A 25,324-nucleotide genomic window follows, 5' to 3' on the forward strand; every position below is an offset into this window, starting at 1 on the left:
TGAGTCACCGCCGACCCCAGCAAGCGGAGCCCGCGCCCCGCACCTTCATCCCCTCTGATGCAGTCAACTCCCCCACCCGGCATCCCGTCCCCCATCATCAGGATACCACCCTACCATGAAGTCCAGATATAGTCCCAATTCAACCTCAGCCGCAAAAAATACCATCCGATGTCTGTGGGGTCACTATCGGTCCCTTCGAACTTTCCGCTTCTGAGAGTTCCTCTCCCGTCCTGCTGCCTTCCCCTCCCGAGTCCGTCTCTGCCCGTTCACTGTTCTGTTGCGACCCCGTAATGGCCGCCGTCGCTGCGAGCGCATCCCTCTTCTCCGCCGCCATTTGAGCCTCCCGTTTCTCCCGCTGGCGCCTGTTGCGGGATCTGATGCGTTGTGATTGCCTCACCCGGGGCTGCTTGGGTTGGTCTCGCCTACTTTTGTGCGATCTGTCCGTCCCCGCTCTATACGATTCCAGCCATTGCCAAACTTCATCCGGGGTCTGAAAAAAGTGCGTGGAGCCATCCATAATGATCCGCAGCTTAGCCGGGTAGAGCAAGGAGTACTGGATGCCTTCCTCCCTGAGCTCCTTTTTCACTGCTAGGAACGATGCCCTGTTCTTCTGGACCGTTTGAGTGTAGTCCGGGAAGATCGTAACCTTACTGTTCTCCACCTCATATGGGCCCGACATCCTGGCCCGCTGGATGAGAAGGTCCCGGTCCTTGTAGTGGAGGAGCCGCACCACCATCGGTCGGGGGGGGGGCGGCCAAGCCCTGGCGGGCGTGCAGGTACCCGGTGAGCTCGCTCCAGAGTGAAAAAAGGAGTAAGCCCCTCCGGCGCTACCACAGTGCGGAACCAGTTCTCCATATATGCCACCGCATCCTCCCCCTCAATCCGTTCCGGCAGGCCTACGACCCGCACGTTGTTCCGTCTATTGCGGCCTTCGGCATCCTCCGCCCTCCGCTCCAGCGTGTCCAGTCGGGCCAAGATGTCCGTGATTCTGTGCTCCGCGGTCACCACCGATGGCTTCAGGTCCAGCAACAGTTGGTCATGGTCCTTGACCCTGTCCGCCAGCTTCGCGTGATCCGCGCGCAGCAGCCCCAGGCCCGTGGCCACCTGGGCAATGTCTTGGTGCAATGCCTCTTTAGTTGAGGTAATCGCCTCGAGTATGGCATCCAGACGCCGGTTCAGCCGCTGTTCTTGATCAAGCTCCGGGGAAGGGCTCTCGCTCAGCTGAGTAGATGTCGCCAAGTCCCCCTCAGGGCGTCCTTCGACCATCGGCCCTCCGATCGCCGCCATTATCGGGTGCTGCGTCACAGGTCCAGAAACCCGGTTTGCGTTGGCGCCCGTAGTTCCGTGCCAGTCTCCGGGCACCGGGCAGTGCAATGTCCCTTCCAACGCTCTCAGGAGCAACGGCCAGTTAGACTAGCTCCGTTCCGTCGCCCCCCTCGGCGGCCTGAGGGGGCAAGATGGGTCCTGTGGCGGTGGCCAACGAAGGTCCCCAAGCTTCTGGGTGAATCCGGCCAACGTCCCCTGGTCTCAGGACACAGCACCGCCTATCCTAGTGCCCCGATCAGCCGATTACAGGATCTCTTGCCAATCGGCGACAACTTGGCTCAGGGCTGAAGTTCGGAGCCGTCCGACCTCCTCGCCGCCATTTTCTTCGCGCCCTCGGCAACACCTCGGCCGCCTCTTTTACTCGGTCTTCCCGGGGCCAGCAGTCCCCCAGCGACTCTCCGATTGTGCCCAGCTGTCCCCTTACACTTCAGAGGGCAGGAGCATCGTCTTCGGGTCGCCTAGAGTTCCGAAAACAGGAGAATTAGCGGGATTCCGCGCGGAGCTGCGAGCTCACGCCGCCATCCCGATCGGCGTCCAAGCCACGCCCCTTCTTGTGTTTACTGATGAGAAGCTTCTACATCATTCAGTTCACACCAAGGCAACCCGACAAAACGTACTAAGAGCACATAGGAAATTAAACCCCCATTCTTACAGGCCACTTGTCAGACACTTCTTTCTGAAGCACCTGGTCAAGGTATGAAGTTGAATGGAAATAGAACGACAGTGCAATGTGGTACCCCTTCTCTCATGACCGTGAATTAATTACTTGTGTGGTGTTTCTGTTTATCAAAACTGAAACGAGCGGTCGTCTTTTTAATTATTTTTTATTTTAAGAAAAATGCGCGTAGAAGAACACCCTCCTGTGAAGGATACAATATTTCATTCATCCCTGATCTCATTGGGTTGACGTGTCTCGTGAGATGAGTGTAGACTCCACAATGCGCGCTGCACACAGACCCCTGGTTAAGCTCTTAGGGCGGGCCGTGCTCATCAAGTTGGACATCTGTGTGCTGCATTATTGACTGAGCACTATTGGTACACTCTGTGATAAAAAGCCAAATGTGCCCAGGACCTATGTTGCAGATGAAGACTTCCTGCAAACAGTTTCCCATGTAAAGCAATGCTGTAAAGGATGGGCTCCCGCCAACGTAATTGTATTTGTACAACATGGTTGATGCAACGTCAGTGTTGTACAGAACTTAAATAGTGGCTCAGCCTATGACGAGGCTGCTGTGTTGCAGAAAGGTACGAGTGTTGCACTAGACACGGATGGAAGTTGTTTAAACTGACCATGCCTCTAATACAGCATGGGGGCTCAACAAATTCTTACCAATAGTCAGTGTCCTCATTCAGGTACAGTGACGCTGATTTAATGTTTTCGGAGGACAAGAAAGAGTTGTGTGTTTTGAAGCAATTGTATGCAGACATAGCCCAAAAACGCTGCTGTTGTTGTTGTTGTGCTAACTTCAGCGAACCAGCTGAGAGTTCCTTTCACACACTGGGGTTATAGTCATCTTGTATCCTAAAATTTAACTGGTTTGTCTTTCATGCCAATTAAAAGGATAAGGACAGATGATAGGGTAAAATGTATAGATGGCGCTCTTTTTTTATAGCAGTTTTGTTTGTGGAATTTATTTTACTTTTTATTTTTTTTATTTTAGTTCAGTATAAATTTAAAATAAAACTTCTCGCATGGTGAGATCAACATTAAACTGGGAATTTCCGTAATCGACCACATCACCAGAGAGTTACAGCCTTACATTTTCCCTTGCTGTTTGCCTGCCTCCCATAGTCCACCCTGCTTACCATTTTATTCCTTAGTGATGTGTCGCTGTGTTGCAACCATATGAAGCTCTCATTGCTGTGCTTTGTGAGGCTTTTCCGAGCTTGCTTCTTGGTTCAAAGTTTCCAAAGTTAATCATTGTATATGTCTTGTTAATGAACAATTTTCTCTGTAAACCCATTCCAGATAGTTTTGACATTATCTAACGGCATCATCTTTTATAGCATCGCCATTTCCGTACCCGGGAATCTTCTGTTCACTGCTTGGGGAGTCAGAGCTTGAATCCTTGTCTATGGGCTGTGAAGAAAGTGTTTTTTTCTCTGATCTGTTGATATGGGCTTTATTGGTATGTTTTCTGAGGAACTAACAGCACCGTAAATCTAAAGTGATGGCATTATAGCTCTATATAAATCTGATCTGACACACACTGAAGCAATGCCGGTGAGCTATGATGCTTCTTTCTACGGCACAAGTATTTGTGGACTTCTCCAGGTTGTTTTCTCTTATTCCCCTTACAGCATCCCCAGTACTCGCCCGTCCTGTAATTTAGTTGTGCCCTAAGTGATAAATACATATAAAGATAAGATATTGGAGTTTGAATCTCTGAAGCAATAGTTCTTGAAGGTGTTGGCCTTCATCCACCTCTTCAGTGCTGTTATCTTCTGATGCTCCCACATTTAGCTGGAATTTTAGATGGGTGTGTAGTAATTCCAGGAAAAGCTACACTGAGTTGACCCCCACCACTCGTGTTGTCGAAAGTTGGTGATATGCTGTTTACAGGGTGTCTACGTTTTTCATATTCCCACACTCTGGCCTGAGAGCAAGGTGTAACTGTGGTGTAGCTGTAAATCTGACTTCTGATCAACCATCTTTCAGCTGTTCAAATGACTTGCAGGGACGCTGCTCAGTTACTGGGCTGAGCATTATATTAGACAAGGGCCCAATTTACTCAGTACATTAATATCTCCTCCGTTTTGAAGTTCATGATCCCCTTGATGGTTTCAGTGTTTGACACTGAGGTCCCCACTGGAGTCTCTAGGAGGAGACTACTCCTGAAAACCAGTGTGGTGGCACCCCAGCTTCCCATGCTGTCTCACCCATTGTAGTGATGAGTGACTGCACCTGGGAGGCCTTGTATTCTGCACATTTTGGCATCTCCATACTGAAATGCATACTGTAGCCAACTGTGCTGTTCTCTTGGCCTGTATATACCTCTTAGAATTTGCCACTTTGAAAGGCTTCCTTGGTTTTATCTCAAATAGGGTGCCTCAATCCACTTATGCCGTTTGTGTACAATGCAAGCACAAATGCGTTTTAGCACACTAAAAGACTGCCCTATTGGCTTTGCCAATGATTGCGTAAAAGTGAAAAAAAGTGCTTTCTGTTTAGAGCCCATAAAAAATATGAAGAATTAGAAGTGACAAACTGCCTGATGATATGGCGTACTTTCCAATGGAAGCACTTCCTGGACGATGAAATGGTACCTTGCGCCATTGGCTATTTGGTATAAGAGTCATCTACCTGTGTGTGGATCAGAATACTTCTCTATGCAAGTTAATTTTTATAAAGTGCTGCGCTGTCAAGCCAGGCCTAAAAAGCCAAGAGATGATTCCAGCGTGATAACTCTCATGAAGAACAGGGCAGACTTTTTTTATTTTATGAGTTTATATGAGCTTGGCAAATCTGTAGTGGATGCCAATTTTTTTTTTTTTTTGTGTGTGTTTTCCAACTTTTTGTGTTTGGTGTATCAAGATGGTGTACTATCATTAAAGTGTGGATTTTTTTTACTCTATTCAGTCATTTAAATGTTGGTTGTGCTCCTGAAACTATGCCCAATCCTGTAGTGGCTAACGCTGGTTTTATTGTGGTTGGTCACGGTCTCACATGACCATGGGCTAAAACAGTGGAGAATGCCCTGAGATAATTACCACAGGTTCAGATTGATTGTCATTCCATCCATAATGCTCCTGCGGCCTTAGTCGCCCCAAATGATTTGGGCGTAACCCAATTTGTACCCGAGATGGCTGTGGCATTGTAACCCCAACTGTACCTCGCTGATGAAGCTGAAACGCATGTGGGGTAACTTTCTACCATTCAGGGCGCTTGTATCCTAGCAGTTCAGGCTGTACTGGCCCTTTTAGGAAGTGGTCAAGACTGACTCGAATGCAGCTGGGTGCTGGCTAGAACAGAATAAATAAGATGACAATGATGGAATGGAATGTGCCCTGAATAGTTATCAGTGAATTAGGTTAATTTATGAATTTCATTTAATTGTTTTTATGCTAAGTGCGCCAGACCGTTCATCCTTTCCATGTCTTAATACACTAGGCTCAATCCCCGCCTTGATTTCCTCCGGCACAATTTAATTAGAAGGCACACCTAAGCTGACGCAGGTACAATTTTATTAAATTCTTCTAACGTTTTTTAAATCGTGGCTGCTCATGTTTTTTAACATCAGTGAACCAAGATGCTTTCGAAAGCGCTCTTTAAAGCCGTGCCGCACTCTCCGCTGTACAGAGCATGCTCTCTTCCGATTAGTTAAATTGGATTCACTGGTTGGGGTTGTTTGTTAAGCAAGGGTCTGTATTATGCATGTGATGTGATGTGATAGTTGCGCGGTACAAATGAACTATCGCTCCAAGGAGCATCTAGGCGCCCATAAGTGACCAAGAGATGTAGTATGGTCTAGCTGCTTAGTTTTTGCCAATCCAATTATTACACTAATGCTCTAACAGTGGTATCCTGTAGCTTAAAAATCCAGGTTTTTAATTATTTTCGGAATTCTGTTTCTCTCTCTCTAGGGCCCTTAGATGAGATGGGAGAGTGTTCCATGCTTTCGAGCCCAACACTGACAATGACTTGCCCCCTCGTGTCCTGAGTCTAAAACAGGGGTCTCCAACCTTTCGTGTAGTGAGAGCTACTTCTGAGCAGTGAAAATCGTCGTGAGCTACTGAAGGTCGGGCAACTCGCGCATTTTTTCGAGAGACCCTTCCACGCCCAGTTTCATTGACTTTAAGCCTAATTTCTTCCGAGCCCATACTGTGCTTTGAATAAAAGGGGCCACTCTCCCTCTTCTGAAGCTAGAGACAGCTGAAGGTTGTGCTACCAGCTACCTGAAGCAAAAGCGTGTCTTGCTTAGAAGCATTTCTTGAAAGTGTAATGAAATACTGCAGGATAGAAGCATGTGACCTGCTTTTATCACTAAATTATTCACACACTGCAAAAGTTAAACCTCAACATATATTCCTTACTAAATGTGAATTATTGAAGTCTAGCTTCAATGTGCACACTTGTTTTCCGCTTCACAAACTGAGGATTTAACTAGAATACTCCAGATTTGTCCATGATCCGTAACTCTGCTACCCACAGAAGCTGCTGTAGTGTTGCTGTTAATTGCCACAAGCAATGGGATCAAAGAGGTATTAGGAATGGGCAAAATGGGCTCTGGCCCAGAGCCCCACCCATTCAGGCACCCCGATAGAACCAGCTCTGTTCTGCAGAGAGCCTTGCCCGAATGATCTTTAATCTTTTTGAAACAGTTTGATTTAAATACCATTTTCCTTACATTTATTTCGAATGTGGCTGATGTGCGAGTCTATTACAGAGCATTTGCATAGAAATGTGTTATATTTCATGCAACATCAATAAAAATGTTTCTTTTAATAGATTGAAAAAGAACATCACATGTTAGAAATGGGATGGTGGCACAGAGATTATTTGCAGCAATGTTAGTGACCTACTGCTGTGCTAAATATTGAAAACACACATAACTATCCGTGAATATTAAACACATTTGGAATTTGGCCGAACGTGCATATGCTGTGCATATGCTGTCAATGAAGAAAGAGTTAAAACCGGTTCAGAAATTCAAAGCTGCGCTGAAGAGTGAAAGTTTTCTTTATGGTGTACCTTCCGTAAAGGAAAGTGAAACTTGGCAACACCCTGCTTCTGCTGATATACAGCCCAGAGCTGGAAAGTGGGAAAAAAAACATTTTCGATTTTGACTGTTAGTCATCATTTTGGATGTTCCCAAACTGTCAGGCATTGTTGCTAAATTAAAGGCATCTTTTGGGCCCCTTTCACTCATAAACTACCCGAAATGTAGTTAGCACAATATATTTAGCATTCATAGTTCGGGCGCAGATGGGACATGGGGGGCTCAGACTTGGCTATAAACAACAAGACCCAGTCCATCAAGTGCCCGTGGCATACCAGCGACTGCAGCACGTTTACAGTACAGAACGACTTCAACAAATGTATAATAAAGAATGCAGCCTAACTTCATTATAGGTAATCTGGAGGATGATGCCAGTACTTTTGGGTGTGTTCTGTACAATTAAAATACCAGGTAGTTTGAGCCTGTGTCTCCTACAATGAGACCTAGAACCAAAAATGAACTGTGTGGCCACATTCCCACTCAAATCAATGTTCAGCAATGGCCCTGATGCACCTACGACCCTAAAATTGGTGAAGACAAGCGAGGGTATGTCACAGTAGTGTCCATGTGCAAAATGGTGAGGAACTGCTTAAAAGTAGCACTGTAAAGAAACGACGACCCAGGCACTATAAAGCTAGCACCTCTTATTGATTTTACGAAAAGGCCAAGCGAGATGGGCGGGGGGAGGAAAGAAATCCAGAGCTTGCGAGTTATTTGTTGCCGGACCGGGAGCAATAGTACTATAATAAAAGCCTCATTTACAAGTTAATGGCCTTAATAGACGTGTGAAGTTCTCGGGTGCGGCTGCAATTAGACGCCGCCAGCCGCGAAGCTGTGTCAGCCCGGGCAGACACACACAACGTTTTCAGAAGTACCTTAAAAATATTGAAGTTAACCAACTGTACATCCCACATAACATAAACAAGGAATAAAATCAACGCTCAATAATATTTCAATAAACACAGACCGTCTGGAGAACAGAGCATACTTGGCCAGGCCAGTGCTTACCGATATAATGTGCCATCGGGTGGCGTGGGTTCAATACTGCTTGCACCACCTGCATGCTAGCAGGCTTTCCAAGGACCCGCCGCTCCACTCCAGCCCACCTGCTGCTCTGCTCAGGATCACCCGCTGCTTCGCTCTGGCTCACGTCCTGCATGTTCAAAAGCGCGGTGCCAGGCAGTGAAAGGCAGGTGGCGTGGAGTTCAGGAAACGCGTCATCATCTTTGGCCTGCTCCTCCCCAGCTAAGCTCAGTGAGGCCAATCTGAGCAGTTGGGTTTGGTGAGGGCAGACACCGGCTGTGAAAAAAGGCCTAATAATAATAAAGGACGATAAAAGGCTACATAATTTAGATGCAATGCGCGAGCTACTCACTGTGGTTATGTGAGCTACCGGTAGCTCGCGATCGACCGGTTGGAGACCCCTGGTCTAAAACCTGGGACAACCAACAAATTGGCATTTGAGGAGCGCAGAGTTCGTGTTGGATGGTACCTAGAGAACTTTTTCCGTAGATATGTTGGCCCTGAGGAATGGATTGCTCTAAATGTAATGATCAGTATCTTAAAAAGCACCCTTTTTATTATTGGAAGCCAATGCAAGATTTTTAGTGCCTCCGTTGCAGACTATCTTTTCGGCCATTTCAGCACCAACCTGGCTGCTGCGTGTTGCACCATCTGGAGTCTATGAGTGACCCCTTTATTGGTTCCAGCATACAGACTGTTACAGTAGTCTATCCGTGATGTCACCAGGGCATTGAGAAGAGACCCCCACCACCCGTAATTTTCTTACACTGGTGTGGCCATAATAATTGTCATTGAGACTGGACACATGGATCTGTGCTGTGATACCTTCCTATGCACGAATTGTCAAGTTATTTGTTTTTTTTTGGTCTTGTATTACATTGCACTTTTGTTTTCTTTGTTGTATGTAGCTCTGACGTCCCGTCGCTCACATGCTCAGTGTACAGAATGGAAAAATAGAGCAGGTACCTTGTACCAGAGGGCCTTCTTGCTTCTGAGAGGTGCCGGTACTCTCCACTTAAGAGCATTGTGCCTCTGCTGAGAAGTACAGGTGCTCTCCCTCTCAAAATAGGAAGTGCAGGTACTCTGTACCCGACAGCACAGGCCCATTTAAAGCACTGTACTTGTAGCCCACCTCAACATGATGGTACTCGATCTAGGCTTTGAGGCACTTTTTTATATCATGAGTTTGTGTTTGAGAGCTGTTGTCAGTCCATGGGTGTGCGCTCAGCACTGGAACGCCCAGTTTAGATGCTCTCTTAATCCGTGAAATAGTAGTTTCATTTCCAGGACTGGCATCCCAAATAAAATGGCCGGATTTCATTCACCTCTGTAGTCTTGGGAAAGTAGATTCTGACTGGAGTCTTACCAGCTACAACGTCAAGAGAGAAATGCAACTGGGATAAACCATGCCTACGTTCACAATTGCTCTTTGCTGATTCTTTTGATTTTTGCTGCAACAAAACTTCTTTGCATGGTGTGACTTAAAAGGAGCCGTTTGTGTGCGAAGTGCATGAAATTAGCCTGGACTAGCAGGAAGTTCCACTACATACAATACATTCTTACTTTAGTCTTCGACTTTTTTGTTTATTTGTATTGTTGTGGCCAGATCCCTCTTCCCCTTGGTTGCCCTTTAGCTTTCTAGTAATGTTAGAGAATTATTGCACAACTTGTGGCAGATCTGATGGGCAGTTTAAAATGTGCTCCCTAGTGAATGACCGGCCTACCGGACACTAAGGCGCTGGCAGATGGGCTGGCTTGAAACCGGCAAAGTGTTTTTTTTTTTTTCATCTCCCAATCACGTCTTACACTCTGGCACCGCCTGATGGGCCTGCTTGAAAGGGTCCGAGTGTCTGATAAGCCAGTCCAACACTGCTGGCTGCACCTACTAACTTGACCGCACCCAGCAGATTAGGATTTAAAGGTACCCGGCGCTTTCCTTATATAAGCCTCCTTTCGAATGACTGCTTTTGGAGGAGCTCGTGGTGGGAATCCTGTTGTCACTGCCCCTTTTTAATGTTTTATATTGTTTTGACCGTTTTCTGATCAACTACTCCCTCCTATTTTATCCACTGTGGTACGTTACTCGTATGATGAGTCCATTTTTAATCGCCTCCAAAGGCTAATAGTGTTTTCATCTATGCCTTTTTTTTGGAGTTGGGTAGAGAGGGAGTGTTGGCTGTAAACTAATGGTATAGAAATGTCAACTTAAAGCTTGTAAGGAAATAGTATGACGGCAGCATTGCCCTTCCTAACATATATTACTAGGCATCACAGCTCTGGGTCGTAAATCAATGGCTACATGCGTCCCAAGACGACCCAGCCTACCGCATTGATAGGCATCTCCTGGAAGTGGAGGGGATAATGGGAGCATTATATAACAAATCCAAAAAAACAGCTTTCACTGGTCCAACGGCACATACCGTCAGTCTGGTTTGAGGCACAGCGGGCGCTGGGCTGGGGTAATAACGCTGGCCACGCCCCTGTGGGACACCAAGTGGCTAGGTAAACTACTCAACATTAAAGGATTTCAACAATGGGATTTAATAGGAATCTCAAAGGTGGGAGACGTGTGGAAAAAAGGTGAGGTAGTCCCATTTGCACAGCTGCAGGCCACTTACGAACTAGCACAAACAGAAGCCTTCCATTACATACAGATTAGGCAGGCACTAATGGGAGCAATCTCGCCGGGCACTCAGCTCCCAGTCATCACCACTGGAGGATAGACTCCCAACGGATCCTCTGCATAAAAAAGCTATATCCCAAACGTACAGGAAAATAATAAATAACCAACCGGACCCAATGACGGCCCTTAAAGAAAAATGGGAAACAGAGCTGGGTGAGTTAGACGAGGCAGATTGGCAGGAGGCTCTTTCATCCCCAAAAGAACTAGCGATATCTTCCAAATTTTAATTGATACAGTCGAAAATTCGACACCGCACCGATTACAAACTAACACTTGTATACAAAATAGGTAGGGCGGACACACCGGACTGCCTGAGACTCTGTGGTTCGTTAGGTTCATTCTTTCATACGATTTTGCAATGCCCAGAAATCACGTCTTACTGGGCGGCAATAATGCAGACAATATTGCAGGTCACAGGTGTTGAGGTTCTGTTGGAACCAAAGAGGTGTCTGCTCAACATTTGGGAGCCCACAGATCTCAACCACATGACCCAGAACTGGGTGACACTGGGTATGATACTAGCAAAGCGTAATATAGCTCAGCAGTGGGGGGCACGACAGGCTACGAACCATCATCAATGGTGTCTTGACATGGACAATGTAATGATAATGGAGAAATCGGTATACATTACAGGGGTGGTCCCAAAAAATGGATTCTGATATGGGGCGGCTGGAATGCCTTCCGTGGTAATATCTGTGAGGCCCCACCAGAGGAATCCTTATCAGATGTTAGTGAATAATGAACCTAAAAGAAGAAGCTGTGATATGTAATATAACTCCTGGTCATTGATGTGTATAAAATACGAAACACATTTATATTGAGAAGTGTCTAATATGCAATGTATGTATAATAAGATGGCACGCCATATCTGCACCACAGAATATTGCTGTTCTGTACCAATTAATGTTAATTACAAAAATGCTAATTATGTTTAAAAAAAAATTAAAATGTCAGCTTAAGTCCTTCAAAGTGGCCCCTGGCGCTTCATCTGCTGGTGGTGGTTACCCAGTGGCTTGAAGCACGTATTCAGTATGTACATAATAAGTGGTTGTGGTTGGAAAACTGAATTAATGGCACAATTCAAAAATAAAATCTACTTTGATTTTTCCTTCTATAAGTGCTTTTCTTTGTTTCTCTGTTTCTGTTAGATATTTTTCCAGTGGTTTGGGTGTGTTCCAAGCTATGATAACTTATTTTCAAAAATGTAATGCTATAGCTCCCGGCCGCCCCTCCCTGGATACACATTTTTTTTTTTTTTTACTGGTTCAAACTTGTTGTGTAAATGCAGTTCTACAAAGCAGATTCCGTTTGTAGCTGGAACTGTGATTGAGCGAATATTGACATTCACTTCCACAAGTCGTTCAATCGATGTTACCCTTTGAAGAGGTGAAACCCACTGGTTATCACTTGAGACCAGGAGAGACCCGAATTCCCAGGGATGATGTGTTCCTTGCGTTATTCTAAATTTCAATGAAGTGGAAGGAATCCTGTAAATGTCTGTCACGGTTCAGAGAGATCTCGCGTTTGGGTTCAGTTTCGACTGAATGTAGGGGTCAAGCAAAGAGAATTAAAGTCCCTGAAGCTAACCTATTTCATCAGATGATTGCAGTTCCTGATTTAATGGTTTCAACACAGACCCTCGTCATGACCGCTGGTAGACCACTTTTGTCCCAAAATTCCTGCCAAATAACCTCTTGCAGTTGTACTTCATGGTGATGACCTTACTTTCTGGGGCTTAGAAATGGTGCATTGGTTCCTGCATGGATATGTCCTTAATATGCCCACAAGTTGTCTGTGCTGGATTCCTTGCTGGCCTTGAAGCTTTACTTTTTGGGGCGAACAACTTGCCATGATCTTAGATTGGTCTTAAATGCCCCTGAGTTTTGGCGCATGCTCTGCTGACTAACCTTGCCATTTAATGCTATTACCAAATATCACATTAGCCCAGGTATGTGTTGCGGAGGGATGTGGGGTGATGGAAGTGCCTTCCCTCTGCCCATTAAAGTATGTTCAGTGGTATTTGTCAGTTTGAACTTTGGACTTCGCCATCTTGTTTTTGCTGCAGTTGCTTACTGTACTGTTGATATGAACTTTGTACAAACGTACGTGCAATATCCTCCCTTGTTCTGTTTAGTGTCATCTGACGCATGCTTTATATAAAGTGCCCGATACTGTGTACTTCTGAAAGGAGTGCTGTTCAGTCACTGTTGGCTTTTTGGCTTTAAAAGTAGAAATTTCAGCGTAAATATTTATCTTTCAATATAATCAGGTCACTGTGTTCTGAGAGGTGTCCTTTGAATTAAATCTAGGACTGTGAGCCATGTTTACTCTCAGGTTTGTTGCCTGTGTCCTGAATCTCCCACTTTTCTGGTTTCTCGCTGCAACACTTCCAGTAGTTTCCGCTTTTAGGACTTTGTAGAGATTGCTTTTCACTACAGCGAGCTTTCTCTACTCGCCCCCTGTCTCCAACCCTCCTATTGTGCTCTACTGCTGCCTACGTCTTTGGGTTTCCGTTGTCTTGAAGGGAAGCCACCTTGGCACACAGACCATATGAAGTGCTAAATCTTTGGTCCGTGTGGCTCCATCTGATGCCACTCCTTTGAAGACATCCAGTGGCTCAAATCTCTTCTGCAGCTTTTTGCTCTCCCACCAAATCAACCCCAGGCACCCTACTAGGGCTCCCTACTGGCTAATCCCTGTGCTATGCTTTTAATGAAAGCAGCATTCGAAAAATCCTTCTCCAAAGCCTAAAATAATATCTCTTTGACAGATCTGCAGCCAGGCCAAGCGAGGGAGGTGTTGACTATTATCCTGCCATCGGGGCCTGCAGTTTTCTGTTGTCCTCTTGTTTTTGATTCTCAAGAAGTTCTACATGTGGCACAAAATGACTTCCTGACGTTAAAGTAGTTTTTTTAAAGCAGTTTCAGGAGTCCTCTCGGGACATACGTGTGGGTAGTCTGACTGGTAAGGGGGACATGATTGAGCTTAAAAAATGCAAATTGAGTGAGTAGGAGGCAAATGCTTGTTAGGGTTCAAATGCAGAGCAAGAAGCAATTCAGCCAAAATTAGGGCGAAGCTGGGGCAGGAAGCGCAGGATTTGACAACACTGAGTTTACTCGCAAAAATGGCTCCAACGGGACAGTTGAGGGCAGAAACCTCAATTCCGTCCTAGCATGATCCCTGAAAGAGAGCGCTGATGTTTAAGGCAGGGGCCACCCGCGCAGATGGGGTGTTGTGGTGTGACTGGGCCAGCGCCCCGAGTCCTCCTTCCGCATTCTTGTGCATAGTTGACTTGTTGCCCTGAGTGAAATTAGGAACAAGCAACAAAGCGGTTTAAGGAATGCTTGATTTAATCCCTGCCAGTGGCGATCGCCCAGGACCACTTTCCAGTCCACAGAATTTCACCCATTGTGCCTTCAAATGGGCCTTAGTTCTGCTCCATAGGAACTGCCCCACCTGCACTGCTGTTAACTGGAATGTGCCCTTAATAATTGCCAGTGGCCGAGAATAATTCAGACATTCCACGCCTCACTTTTTTTGTTTTTCTGAGTTCAGTTTGGCCTTTCCGCTGGTATTTCGTGGGGTCGTCGTGGTACTGTTCTTGTGCTCTGTACAGTGAAGCGCTTCCCCATTCCAGCAGCCACAGGCAATGATGCTACACAACCATGTGTGACAGTCTTTTATTTCATTTTTTCTATCACTCTTAGTCGGTGGTCAGCACTTTCTTTACCATGCACCCTTGCTCCAGGCCCGCAAGATTGGAAAGTATTATATATTGTTTTATCTTTGCATTCATAAAGTGCTTCATACCGCTGTTGTGATGTGAAGTGGTCGTTACCGGTACTGGAGGGAGGAGTTTGATTCTTTTTACCTGGAATATTGCATTACAATAGTTTTAATGGGGGTGCTTTCTGAAATCAAAAGTTCCAGTGGCTTCTAAGGGCCAAGATCTGTAAACGATGAGGCCTTGTGGGCGCTGATGCTGCACCCCGAATGGATGGATGGATGGGGAGGGCGGCGGTGCTTTCAGGCTGTGTGAGATGCAGCCCCTTCTTGGCGCTCTTCCACGCTCAGTATGTTCTGGAGCTGTCAGTGTTGTGGTGTTTTTCAGTTTCATTCCTGCGGGTGCGCTGACTTCATGGCTATATCTGAAGTGTGACCTGCTGCCTTCCAGGGGTGTGATGTGTGTGAAATGAATGAATGGAGGCCCCCATCACCGCCCTCGGTGTCTGAGCTCGGCAGTGTGTATCTGGGAGGTCGCCCCCCCCCTGTGATGTGCTTGCACTTCCTTCCCCGCGCCTCGTCTCTGATTTCGCTCTCTTTGCCTCCTCAGGAGCACGTGAAGACGATCCGCCTGACGCTGCAGAATGGCCCCGCCGGAGACCGAGGTGACCCCCTCAAGCAGAAGGTAAGACCCGCATGCAGAGGAGGGGTTCGGATGTGGGGCCCTGCTAAGTGCAGGCCCGGCGGGAATGGAGACTGCTGCTGTTCCTTGACCATACATTGAGTGGCCACAGAGAAGGGAACGCAGTTCTCCGGATATAGCAAAGCTAACAAGAAACAGGGCTGTGTGTATGCACAGGACTTGTGAACAGTGCCGGTACAGGTTTCTACCCTGCAAAAAGTTTTTTCATTCTGCCTGCCCCCACACCCCACTTCCGTCCCTCACCTCCACACCCTCTCTCCACCTGCGCCCCCCCTCTCTATACTCTCCACCTCATCTCCCTCTCTCCACTTCCACACCCTTCCACACTCTCCTATCTACACTCCCGCCCCCCACTCCTCCCACTCTCCCTCTCCACCTCCCCTTCCCACCTCCACCCCTCTCTCCTTCCACCTTCACTCCCCCTCCCTCCATGCTCCCTCTCTTCTTTCACCCCTCCTCTCCCTCCCCATGCACTCCCCGTCAACCTCTACCCCCTCTCCCTGCACCCCCACTCCACTCCGCCCTCCTACAGGATACTTGACTTGTCTATTATTTGGTCTACAAACTTCAAACCAGCCGTCGTCTTCTTTCCTGGCACTCCTAGGGTCTTTCCTTCATGGCCTCCCATGGGTCAGATATCTGTTCGCCCAGCCTTAAGACAGCACTTTACAAAGAGTTAAATGAGCTCATAGCATAACACCAGCAGCTTCAGTGTGCAGTATAGCAGAAGTAATTCATGTACCTAGGTTTAACTCATACTGCACGTCCCACAAACCACCATGGCCTTTTGTTCTGTGTTGCAAATGTGTTGTCATAGAGAATGGCACTGGTTTGTATGGCCAGGTACGGGCGAGTCCCCCTCCTCCCTTAACTCACACCCTTTAATGTTGGCTCCATTTCCCGGTGCTCAAGTTCCTCACCGCCCATCCTCCCCAAGGTGGCAAACCAGTTCATTAACACCAAGATTTGGATTGTGTCGTAAACCCTGGCCGTATTTATTACAAACAATACTCAAACAGTAATATATTTACATTATATACACAATACACAAAGTCAAGTCTGTTACGGTGATGGGTACAGTATGTCTTATTGGCCAACCTTAACATGTTTTCTAATACATAGACATTCCTATCCTAAGCTAAACATTCAACAACAATAACATTATTTGTCTGCATATCACTGTTTGAGCCTACGGCAAGGTCATTGACTGGCCCCAGATCCTGATCAAGCTATGCCCAAAACTCCTACTGGAGTGCCCTTCCGCAGGGGACCCTGTTAACCAGGAGGAACCCTCCGCCGCCCCCCCCCCCCCGAGCACCCCCTACGCCCAGAAGATAATCTCCATAAGGGGCCCATGCAGTTATGCGCAGTTTACTTGCGCCCTTGTGCGGGGTTGCCAACCAGCCTACTGGAAAGCGTAACTCCCCTCCCCCACACCCTCCCAGCCTACCGGCTGTAACTGCCCCTGGAGTTCTGAGAGACCATCTGTCCCTCCCCCTTGGGCGTTCCCATTTTACAATGGTGCCGCCCACTAAGGACCTTAAATTTAAGCTTGCCAATCATGACCTTACCGCTGACCAAGAAATAGCATCTATAAATACGACAAATTTAACTTCTACAATTAATACAATGAAAAACCTGTAAATGAAAAATATTATCTGATATAAAAGAACACCACATAACATTACTCAACAACTTCTGCTTTAGGGGATGGTGGGTGGGTGAATCTGACGGGACCTCCCTGCGAGGTCCTGTCTTGAACTGAGGTCGGCTGTGGGCGCAGCGAGGAAAGTGGACGTCCTCGCTGCTCCCCGGCCTTTTATTGTCCCTTGGCGCCGGTTCTAACCGGCATTCCCGACGTTACTCCAACGAGCGACTCGGAAGCGATTCCAACCGCTTCCGGGCCGCTCGCCGAACTGCCAATTCGAAGGGGAGGCGAGTACTGCGTCACTCTTGTGCGCGGTGCACCCCGACTCCCTGCTGCCTCTGCGGGGGACTGGCACGACCTCCATAGATGCGGCGTGCCCGTTGCCGTCCCCTGCCTCCATATTTTCACCTCTAGAACCCCAGTTTTGCTAACCTTGGCTTGAAGTAAGGAAACCTTGTGAGTGAAGTATTCTCAGTCACTGCCTTATTGGTATTGGTATCCACACAGGAGAATGTTACATCTCTGCAATTTCCTTCTTACTGCGAACTTCCAACATGTGGCTCACGTAACCAGAGTCATTAGTTTGTTTTCACAGCCACTTATAAAACATTTTGGCCCATACTTACCGATTTTCAGCTTTTTTTTATTTTTGTATTTATTTACTTTTCCACCCATCAGCTTTTCTGAACTGTTTGCCATAAAACATGCAAAGCACATCTCTTATGACAGGAGTCTTAGGGATACCCTTATCTGTAACTCTTTGGGACATAAAAATACTTGTTTATTTATTTTCCGCATGTCAGACAGCGCATTCTGAGATGTGAAATGGATCATCATTATTTGGAAAAGTAGACTCCATTGCTTTGGAGAAATCCTCTCACGATGGGAGTAAAAATATTGTATTGTGTATTACTGGTAGCATCTGATTTTTATACCACAGCACTGCTTCTTATGCACATTCAATTGAAGGTTTTTTGTTGGAGTGATTTAAAAAAAAAAAAAAAACACCCACTAAAGCATTTTCCGGGATTATTGCATACGTGTTGAAGAATTTGCGGATCTTTGAATACCCGTGGATACAATGAGGCGTGGCCATCAGGGAAACGGGCAACATATTGAATGACACATTTTTTCCCTCCCTCCCCCTTTCTTTTCCTCCTTGACCTAGCTCGGAAGTGAACAAGAGGTAAAGAGGTGTTGTAAAACAGGGGTTGTGACGTTATTGTATACTAAACTCAGCAAGTGAGGAGGATGAATGAATAATGTAATTGAATTGCTGTAACATGAGATTCTAGTTGTGTAACTGAAAAATTGCTTTACAATGGCGTTTCTGTACTTGGGGAAACTCTTTCTGAAGAAGCTACTTTCTTATGCATTTTTTTTGTTCTCAGCCGGTGGGAAGAGCCTTTGCTGTGGTCTCCTCCAAGCCAGTGAATTACGGACAGTCCCTTGATTCCGAGCTTGTCAAGTCCACAGATGGGGACGAGGAGATCATTAAAGTGAGTGCTACAATATATATTTATATTTTAAATGGACTCATTTATTTATCTTTTATGTTCTACTTTTGCATGATGTGTTTGTTTGCTTCATGACTCGTGGCCAGTAGTTAGACCCTTTAATATGCAAATTCACAGCTTAGGCAGTGAGCCATCTTGATTATCTATTCTGTCAATGGTTATATGGTCAGGAGTCTGAAGAGCTAGTGATAGAATATGCCCACATTTCAGGGCACTTTTGTTAGCAGAAAAGGGTGGGTGCAGTGTTTATGCCCCATCGAACAGCTACACCTCCGTTCCTCTCTCTGTATGACCCTATGGCACTTGGAAATCCGCTACCTGCCAGAATTGTAGTGTGTGTAAAAACTGGCTGTGTAGCTAGTTTGCACAAGTGGGAAGAAGTAGTATTGGACCTTTCCTAAGTCTTGCTAAACATCTCCTCTGGAGCTCCAGTCTCGCTTCCAACATTGTGGACTATTTGACCATGGTCTCTGAGCCGAAAGCCTGTTCTGACTGGTGTCTGCTTCTCTGGCAGTGCCCCTGAGACCATAGCGGACATTCATTAGTAACCCCCCACATGTGAATCCGTAGGATTTATAGACCGATGAACTAGTTGGCACCAGAATTCTCTAAAATAGAGTGGTATCAGGCTGTTGATGTACTCGTGCAATGCCTTTAATCTGACTGGACTGCTCCGGTGGGCGGGGGGTTGATGTGTGGGAGGGGTCGAAAATGGGCTGGTATTGCCAGCAGAAACTGCAATGTTGACTACCATCCAATATGAGTTTGCGTTGGAACTTCTGCAAACAATCCGTCCCTTTCTCCTTGATTTCCAGTGCTGGTGCCCTGCTAAGAGAACAGTAGGGTAAGCCTGTGGCTCATGAGCTGTTAACGTTCCTTTCAGAGACCTGCTCTTTACTGGTGTGGGTTGGGTTTAATACATTGAGGGAAGCTAGAGTGAGGCTCACTCAAGCCAGAGTTGGAACGTAAACTCCACTAAAGAACAGGGCAGAAATTGGTTGAGTGAGTGCCGTGTGCAAGGGTGGGTGGGGTGGTTGTGATAAAAGTAGGAAACTAGTGGTAACAAATGGGATGCTATATTTGAAAAACATACATGTGAATAGTCTTTGAGCTGAGCCGGACATGGCATGGTGCCGAGAAGGAACTTGAACAGTGCTGAATGAACCGCATGAAATAGCACCCCTTGCGCTACAGACTCTTGGAGCAAGAACAGCAAGACCACTTCACCCAATTTTAGAAGTGAGAATAGAAATTGATTACATACAGTACCTTTGCCACCGTCCACGTTGCAACAAAAGATACTGAATGTCTTTCAATCAATCAGAGAATTTGTAAAGCGCACTACTTACCCGCGAGGGTCTCTAGGTGCTGCGGGGAGGGGGGGGGGGGGGGGGGGGTGCTGCTACTGCTACTGATCGAAGAGCCAGGTCTTGAGGAGCCTCCTGAAGGTGAGCAGGTCCTGAGTCTGTCGTAGATGGGTGGGGAGGTTGTTCCAGGTCTTTCTGTATTCCTGTAAGAGTGTGTTATTTGTGCCCCGGTGACTGGTCTGGATTTGCTGTGGGGTGGTTATTCAAGAGGAAGCTCTTAGTGGGTTATGTGGACAGGTAAGTGGGTATATGTGCCCCAGTGTCTTGCAGGGTGAAAAGTGGTTCTGTACATCTCGGACTCCACCTCTGAGTAGATTCAGTTGCTGTGGTAACTGCACTGGCACCTATGGAATTATCCACCCTCTCTAGAGCTGGATGGGTGATGGAGGAGAACTATTTGATCCATCGCTCTGATTGTGGCTGCGTTTCTTGCAGTGCTGGTGAGCAGCTGCCCGGAGTCACTTGGCTTGACTGGAGTGTGGGATGAAGTTTGGTCATTCTGTACATTTCAAGAATAGCAAGTTTGTTTCATTGCTTCCCTTTGGTATTGCCATTCTCCTGTACTGAGATAGCTTTCTAAATCAGTTGCCGGCCTTTCTTTCAGGTGTACCTCAAGGCGAAGGCTCAGGACAAAGCGAACCATGAGTGGAATGTGAGCCAGCTGAAGAATGAGGTTCGTTACATCCAAGAGGTGAATATACTTTCACATACTGTTGCTGACATCTCCTGCAGGCATAATCGGAGTATGTTTCCTCATGTCTTTGACTATCACTCGTGCACTATGGATTTGTTGGGCATTGTACAACAGGTTCTTAAATTTGCTGGTCTCATGAGTGTGGAATGTGGTGTCCCCCAAAGTAAAAGCATGGTTGGCGTAGTAAAAATACGGTTAGCTTTTACATTCCACAGTATGACCTGCCCAGCACATTTTGCCATCAAAACGTGTTTTTTCAAAAATGTGTGTGATTGAAATTGTTCACATTATTTGACGTGTCTTTACTGTTTTAGTACCGTGATAGCTTTTTTTTTTTACCAAAAGATGTCCTGTGCCTCTTAATACCGGATGCATTTTGCTGCCTTTGGAATAAAGAAGGCAAGACCTTGGTATGAGACTTGTTTTGAAATCCTTTCTATTGATTGTGCTTGCCTCTGACCAGGGTACACTGATCTTCTCGCTCAGTAGTATATGAGGAGAACCTAGCCCCAGCAATATGAGACTAACTTAATGAAGAACTCGACTAACCATTACGTCTGCCAGCCTTCAGGAAACCACTGAGGAGTTGTTGATGTTAGACCGCTCAGCTCTGTCCAGGAGTCATTGCAAATAAATGGGATAGTTGTCCTAGTGAGGTCTTTGCTGTATATAAACTTTGAAAAAGAAAAAACCCACAACCCAGTCTACTTCCACTAGGAGGTATTGGGCGCTGCGTAGATATGATAATTATTCCAGCGAAAGAAAACTTAAATATATCTTTACGAACAGCTATCACCGGCATCGGCTTGTTTTTGAATGTAGAACCAGCGTCTGCAACTAAGTGTATATTGCAGATGGTGTGAAGAAGTGCTGAATGTATAAGATTCGGGGATTGGTCAGACGGGTGACCGCTTAGTCAATACTGACCATGCAGACTTTGTGGGACTAAAAGACGTCCAAGGAGTGGTCCATGATGAGGGGGCTATTGAGGCATCCGAAAGCAGCAGTACTCCTGTGTGGTACCTGCCCACTGATCATTGTGCTATTATGTTACGTTATTTTATTTATTTTATTGATTTTATTTTAGAGGTTTTTATACAGCGCTGGCTGGACCCAGGGGTATCGGAGCGCTTTACATTTTTGAGACAGGAAGGCCAATAATACAGGGGACATACATAGCATCAATGTATATAAACAACATAAAAAGTCACCGCCTGACAGATTTCACAATAATAAATATGGGAAATAAGCGCACCAAAATGTGGAAGATACGATAATCAAAAATATCATAAGGCACAAATTGAAAACCGAGCCGGAAAATTGCACAGTCAGGATAGGGAGGTTAGTGGTCTGTTAGGTTGGTAAGGAAGCGAGCGGGAGTGGCAGAAGTGGAGGGGGTTGGAGGGGATGAGGGCTGAGGGTGGACAGGGGAAGGTGGGTGTAGGGAGCAGTGAAGGTGGTAAACAGGGAGGGGGACGTGACTTGGAGGAAGGGCGAGTAAGGGACAGATGTGGCCAGTGGGAAAGAACAGATGGGGATTAGGGTCCCCAGTATTTATTGAGGAGATTTAGTTTTAGTTCTTTTTTGAAGCTAGAGTAGGAGGGGTTGCAGCGAAGGTCAGTTGGAAGGGCTTTCCAAATGCAAGGCGCGTTGCCGGAAAAGGATTGTGACTGGGTGGTTTTCTTTTTTAGAAGGGGGGGGTGATAAGAAGGAGGGTGTTAGTACTTCTCAGGGAACGGAAGCAACCGACTTTAGTGAGTTTGTTAGCGAGGTTGGTCGGTGTGTTCTGATGGAGAATTTTGTGAGTAATACAGGCTGTTTTGTAAGTGGACCTACCTTCAATGGGGAGCCATTTAAGGGTTTTAAGGGCAGGGGAGATGTGGTCGAATCGCTTGCAGTCTGTAGTAAGCCTAGCTGCAAGGTGAAGCACAGATTTAAGAGGTGCTAGGTGGATCTTGGGAATTCCGGTGTGAATGGCATTGCCATAGTCGATGCGAGAAAGAACAAGGGATTGGACTGCTAGTTTGAAATCATCGATGGGGATGAAGGGCTTGATTTTCTTAAGGTGGCGGAGAGTGAAGAGGGCTCCTTTGGCAGAATTGTTGATGTGTACCTTGAGGGTTAGGAGGTTGTCAAGGGAGATCCCTAGTGATTTGACTGAGGACAAAGATAAGGAGCAGTTGAGGGCATTAAGGTCAGAGATCCAATTCTGAATTGGGGAGCTGGTTATTTTTAGGGGAAAAAAGAATTTCAGTGTCTAGGGTCGAGTTTGAGGTGGTTAATGTGGAACCAGGCTTGAATCTTGATGAATGTTGTTGAGGTGAAGGATGTCCGCATGAGTTTTAATCTTATAATAGAGTTGGGTGTCGTTGGCGTAGAGATGGTCGTTGATCCCGGCTTGTTTAACCCCTTCCACGCTCATGACGAGCTGGGCTCGTCATGGCGTAGCCTCCTCGCACGCTGATGACGAGCCCAGCTCGTCACGTAAAGTGTGGTTTTAAAAAACTCAGCACAGGAGCGGAATTGCGCTAGCGCGCATGCGGTAAAGAATGACTGTGAGGGGTTCCATGAAAATGTTAGAGAGGGAGAGAGGATGGATCCTTGTGGAACTCCTAAGGAGATGGAGGTAGGGTTAGATAGGCAATTTTGGATTTTGATTTGTTGAGAACGGTGTTGTAGGTATGAGACAAACCATTTGTGTGTCGTACCATTCAGGCCGAATCGATATCTAAGAACATTGAGTAGAGCAGAGTGGTTAACAGTATCAAATGCTGCAGAGAGATCAAGGAGGATCAGAAGGCTAGATTCGCCATTGTCAAGTGAGTGGTGGATGTCGTCAACCATGTTTAGCATGGCGGTTTCAGTGCTGCATCCTTTCCTAAAGCCAGATTGGACGGGGTCTAGTAAGTAAGCCATATATTGCAGTTTGGGGGGTTACAGAGACCGGTGGGAAATGGGAGTCTGGACGTCTGGGATTTGTTTTACACGCACACCGATGTATATGCAGATATGTAAATATATTGTTAAATAGTCTATCGTTATATAGGGCTGAAGAGGAGGGGGAGATCTGGTGGGGGTGGGTTGAGGTAGTTCATTTTTTGGAGCAGGTTTGGTGTAGCCTCTTTCCTCCGTTCTGCTGATCAGTGGGGTCAGCTTGGTAGGGTGGGTCGGTGGGCCATACAAAACCTAAACCAAAATGTAGATGGTTCAAATTTAGTGGCTGTATTTGTTTTTAGTCTTCAAGTCGTTTGGAACCCTTTGGTAGAGAATAACATATTGGTAGTTACCGATGGACGATTAGGACAGCCCAGTGTTGAATCACCTGAAGTTGCTTTTCCAGCTCTGCTAAAACTTCTGAATATCGGGCAGTGCGGAAGAGGGAATGGGTTGAGACTTGATCGGCAATCTGAAGCCGTGACGCAGAGAAGGCTTGCGCGTCATCGGTGGTCTGCTTCCGTTGTGAAACACCTTAAAGTACCTGTGCTTAAGCTCGAACCAGGTGCTTCCAGAGGGACTCGCAGAAAGGAAGTTTTCACAGAAAAGTTGGCAAATGCAAGCAGCAGCGTTCCTGCTGGAGAGCCTGGGGCAGCATACAGTTCAAAACATTCGGGAGAATTGCAAGGAGGGAGGGAGGGATAGGGGAGGGGCCCGAGTTCTCCTCATTGTTTATACTTTAAATGCCAGCACTATTCGGAAGGTGCCAGATGCAATCCACAATTTGTGTCTCAATTTTTAGGTGAAGGGTGCTATCTAAAGTATTTTTATTACAGTTGACGAGGACAAACTAATGAAAAATATAAAAAATGTGTTTGATATTTCTAAAAAAAAAAAAAAAAACTTCTTGGGGTAGACACATAGCCATTATATAAAAGCAAGAACGAACGCATAGAAATCGGGGGTTTTGAAGGAATGATTGCACTAGGCAAGGCTGCTGGATAGATTGGCCTGGCAGCCCCGCCTTGACATGAATTCAGTTATTTATACAGCGGCAACTGAGGTGCAGAATTAAAGGTATCATTAATTTTGTACATTTGATTAAATAATGCTTAACACTTGTACTGCAGATTATTTCACACAAGACATTTTAATTTTGTGCAGTTCTCAAATAAGCAAAACTGCTGAAAAAGTGGACGTTTTAGGTACATATAAGATTACATTTGATTAAAAAATGTGATTGCCAAACTAAAATAATAAAGCAACTTAAAAATGTTGCAGCATCTGTGTAGCTGCCTCCTGAAAGGATGGCTGGAACTTTCCTGGGCAAGCTCTCATCCTCTAGTTTTAAGATTATTACAAAGAGCCTGCTTCCCAGCAGCAGAAACTCATTTGATGGGAATTCTCGAAGCAGTGTGTTTGGAAGATGTCAGCGACTCCTCGCTGAGGGTGGCATTCCTGAGCTGCCTGCCCATCCCACCCCCACATGCACACATTCCTGCTGTCTAGACCAGGTGGTTAGTCATGCCTTGTGCCAACCGCACACCAAGGGAGCAAACAATTCCACATCAGTGCAAAGCCTCCCTGCAAGGTGTGCTTACTGCTGCAGCATTCCCGCCACTGTTTACTTATTGTCTGTCCCACCCTGGTTCACTTTCCCTCCTTCCTATAACTCAGTGCTGCTGTTCACATGTTTGCTTCTACAATGTGCTGACCTCCGGAATCTTTCTGTCTCACAGGCTCGGACATCCTTGAGCAGACTCAGACAGGACATATCGCAGTCTGTGGGGCGTCAGGCTGAGAATCCGGGCACTTCGCGCAACAAGGTAAGTAGACGGAGAAGGCCCTAGGTCCATGCAGGCGCGGCTCCTCCGCTGTGGCGTAGGAGCGGCGCCCCACTGCTGAAATGCAGGAGACAGAAGAAAAATGAGATGACAATAAAACTATTTAATTGTCTTTTTATTTTTCACTTCCAGTCGGGAGTCC

At 46.4% G+C, this 25,324-nt stretch overlaps 1 protein-coding gene across 2 annotated transcripts in view; it reads left to right on the forward strand.

Moving 5' to 3' along the window:
• The window catches only part of TUFT1 (tuftelin 1), a 63,316-nt gene that overhangs the window by 17,519 nt on the left and 20,473 nt on the right, over positions 1-25,324 (forward strand). The window contains exons 2-5 of one of the 2 annotated variants that reach the window (XM_086948105.1): positions 15,086-15,160; positions 18,218-18,325; positions 20,315-20,401; positions 25,078-25,164. In XM_086948105.1, coding sequence (XP_086804231.1) covers positions 15,086-15,160; positions 18,218-18,325; positions 20,315-20,401; positions 25,078-25,164 — 357 coding nt within the window. The remainder of the gene's footprint in view (positions 1-15,085; positions 15,161-18,217; positions 18,326-20,314; positions 20,402-25,077; positions 25,165-25,324) is intronic. The other variant, XM_086948106.1, reaches the window with a different exon arrangement.

This window comes from Lissotriton vulgaris, unplaced genomic scaffold (assembly GCF_964263255.1).
Source record: "Lissotriton vulgaris unplaced genomic scaffold, aLisVul1.2 SCAFFOLD_2339, whole genome shotgun sequence".
Lineage (NCBI taxonomy): Eukaryota > Metazoa > Chordata > Amphibia > Caudata > Salamandridae > Lissotriton > Lissotriton vulgaris.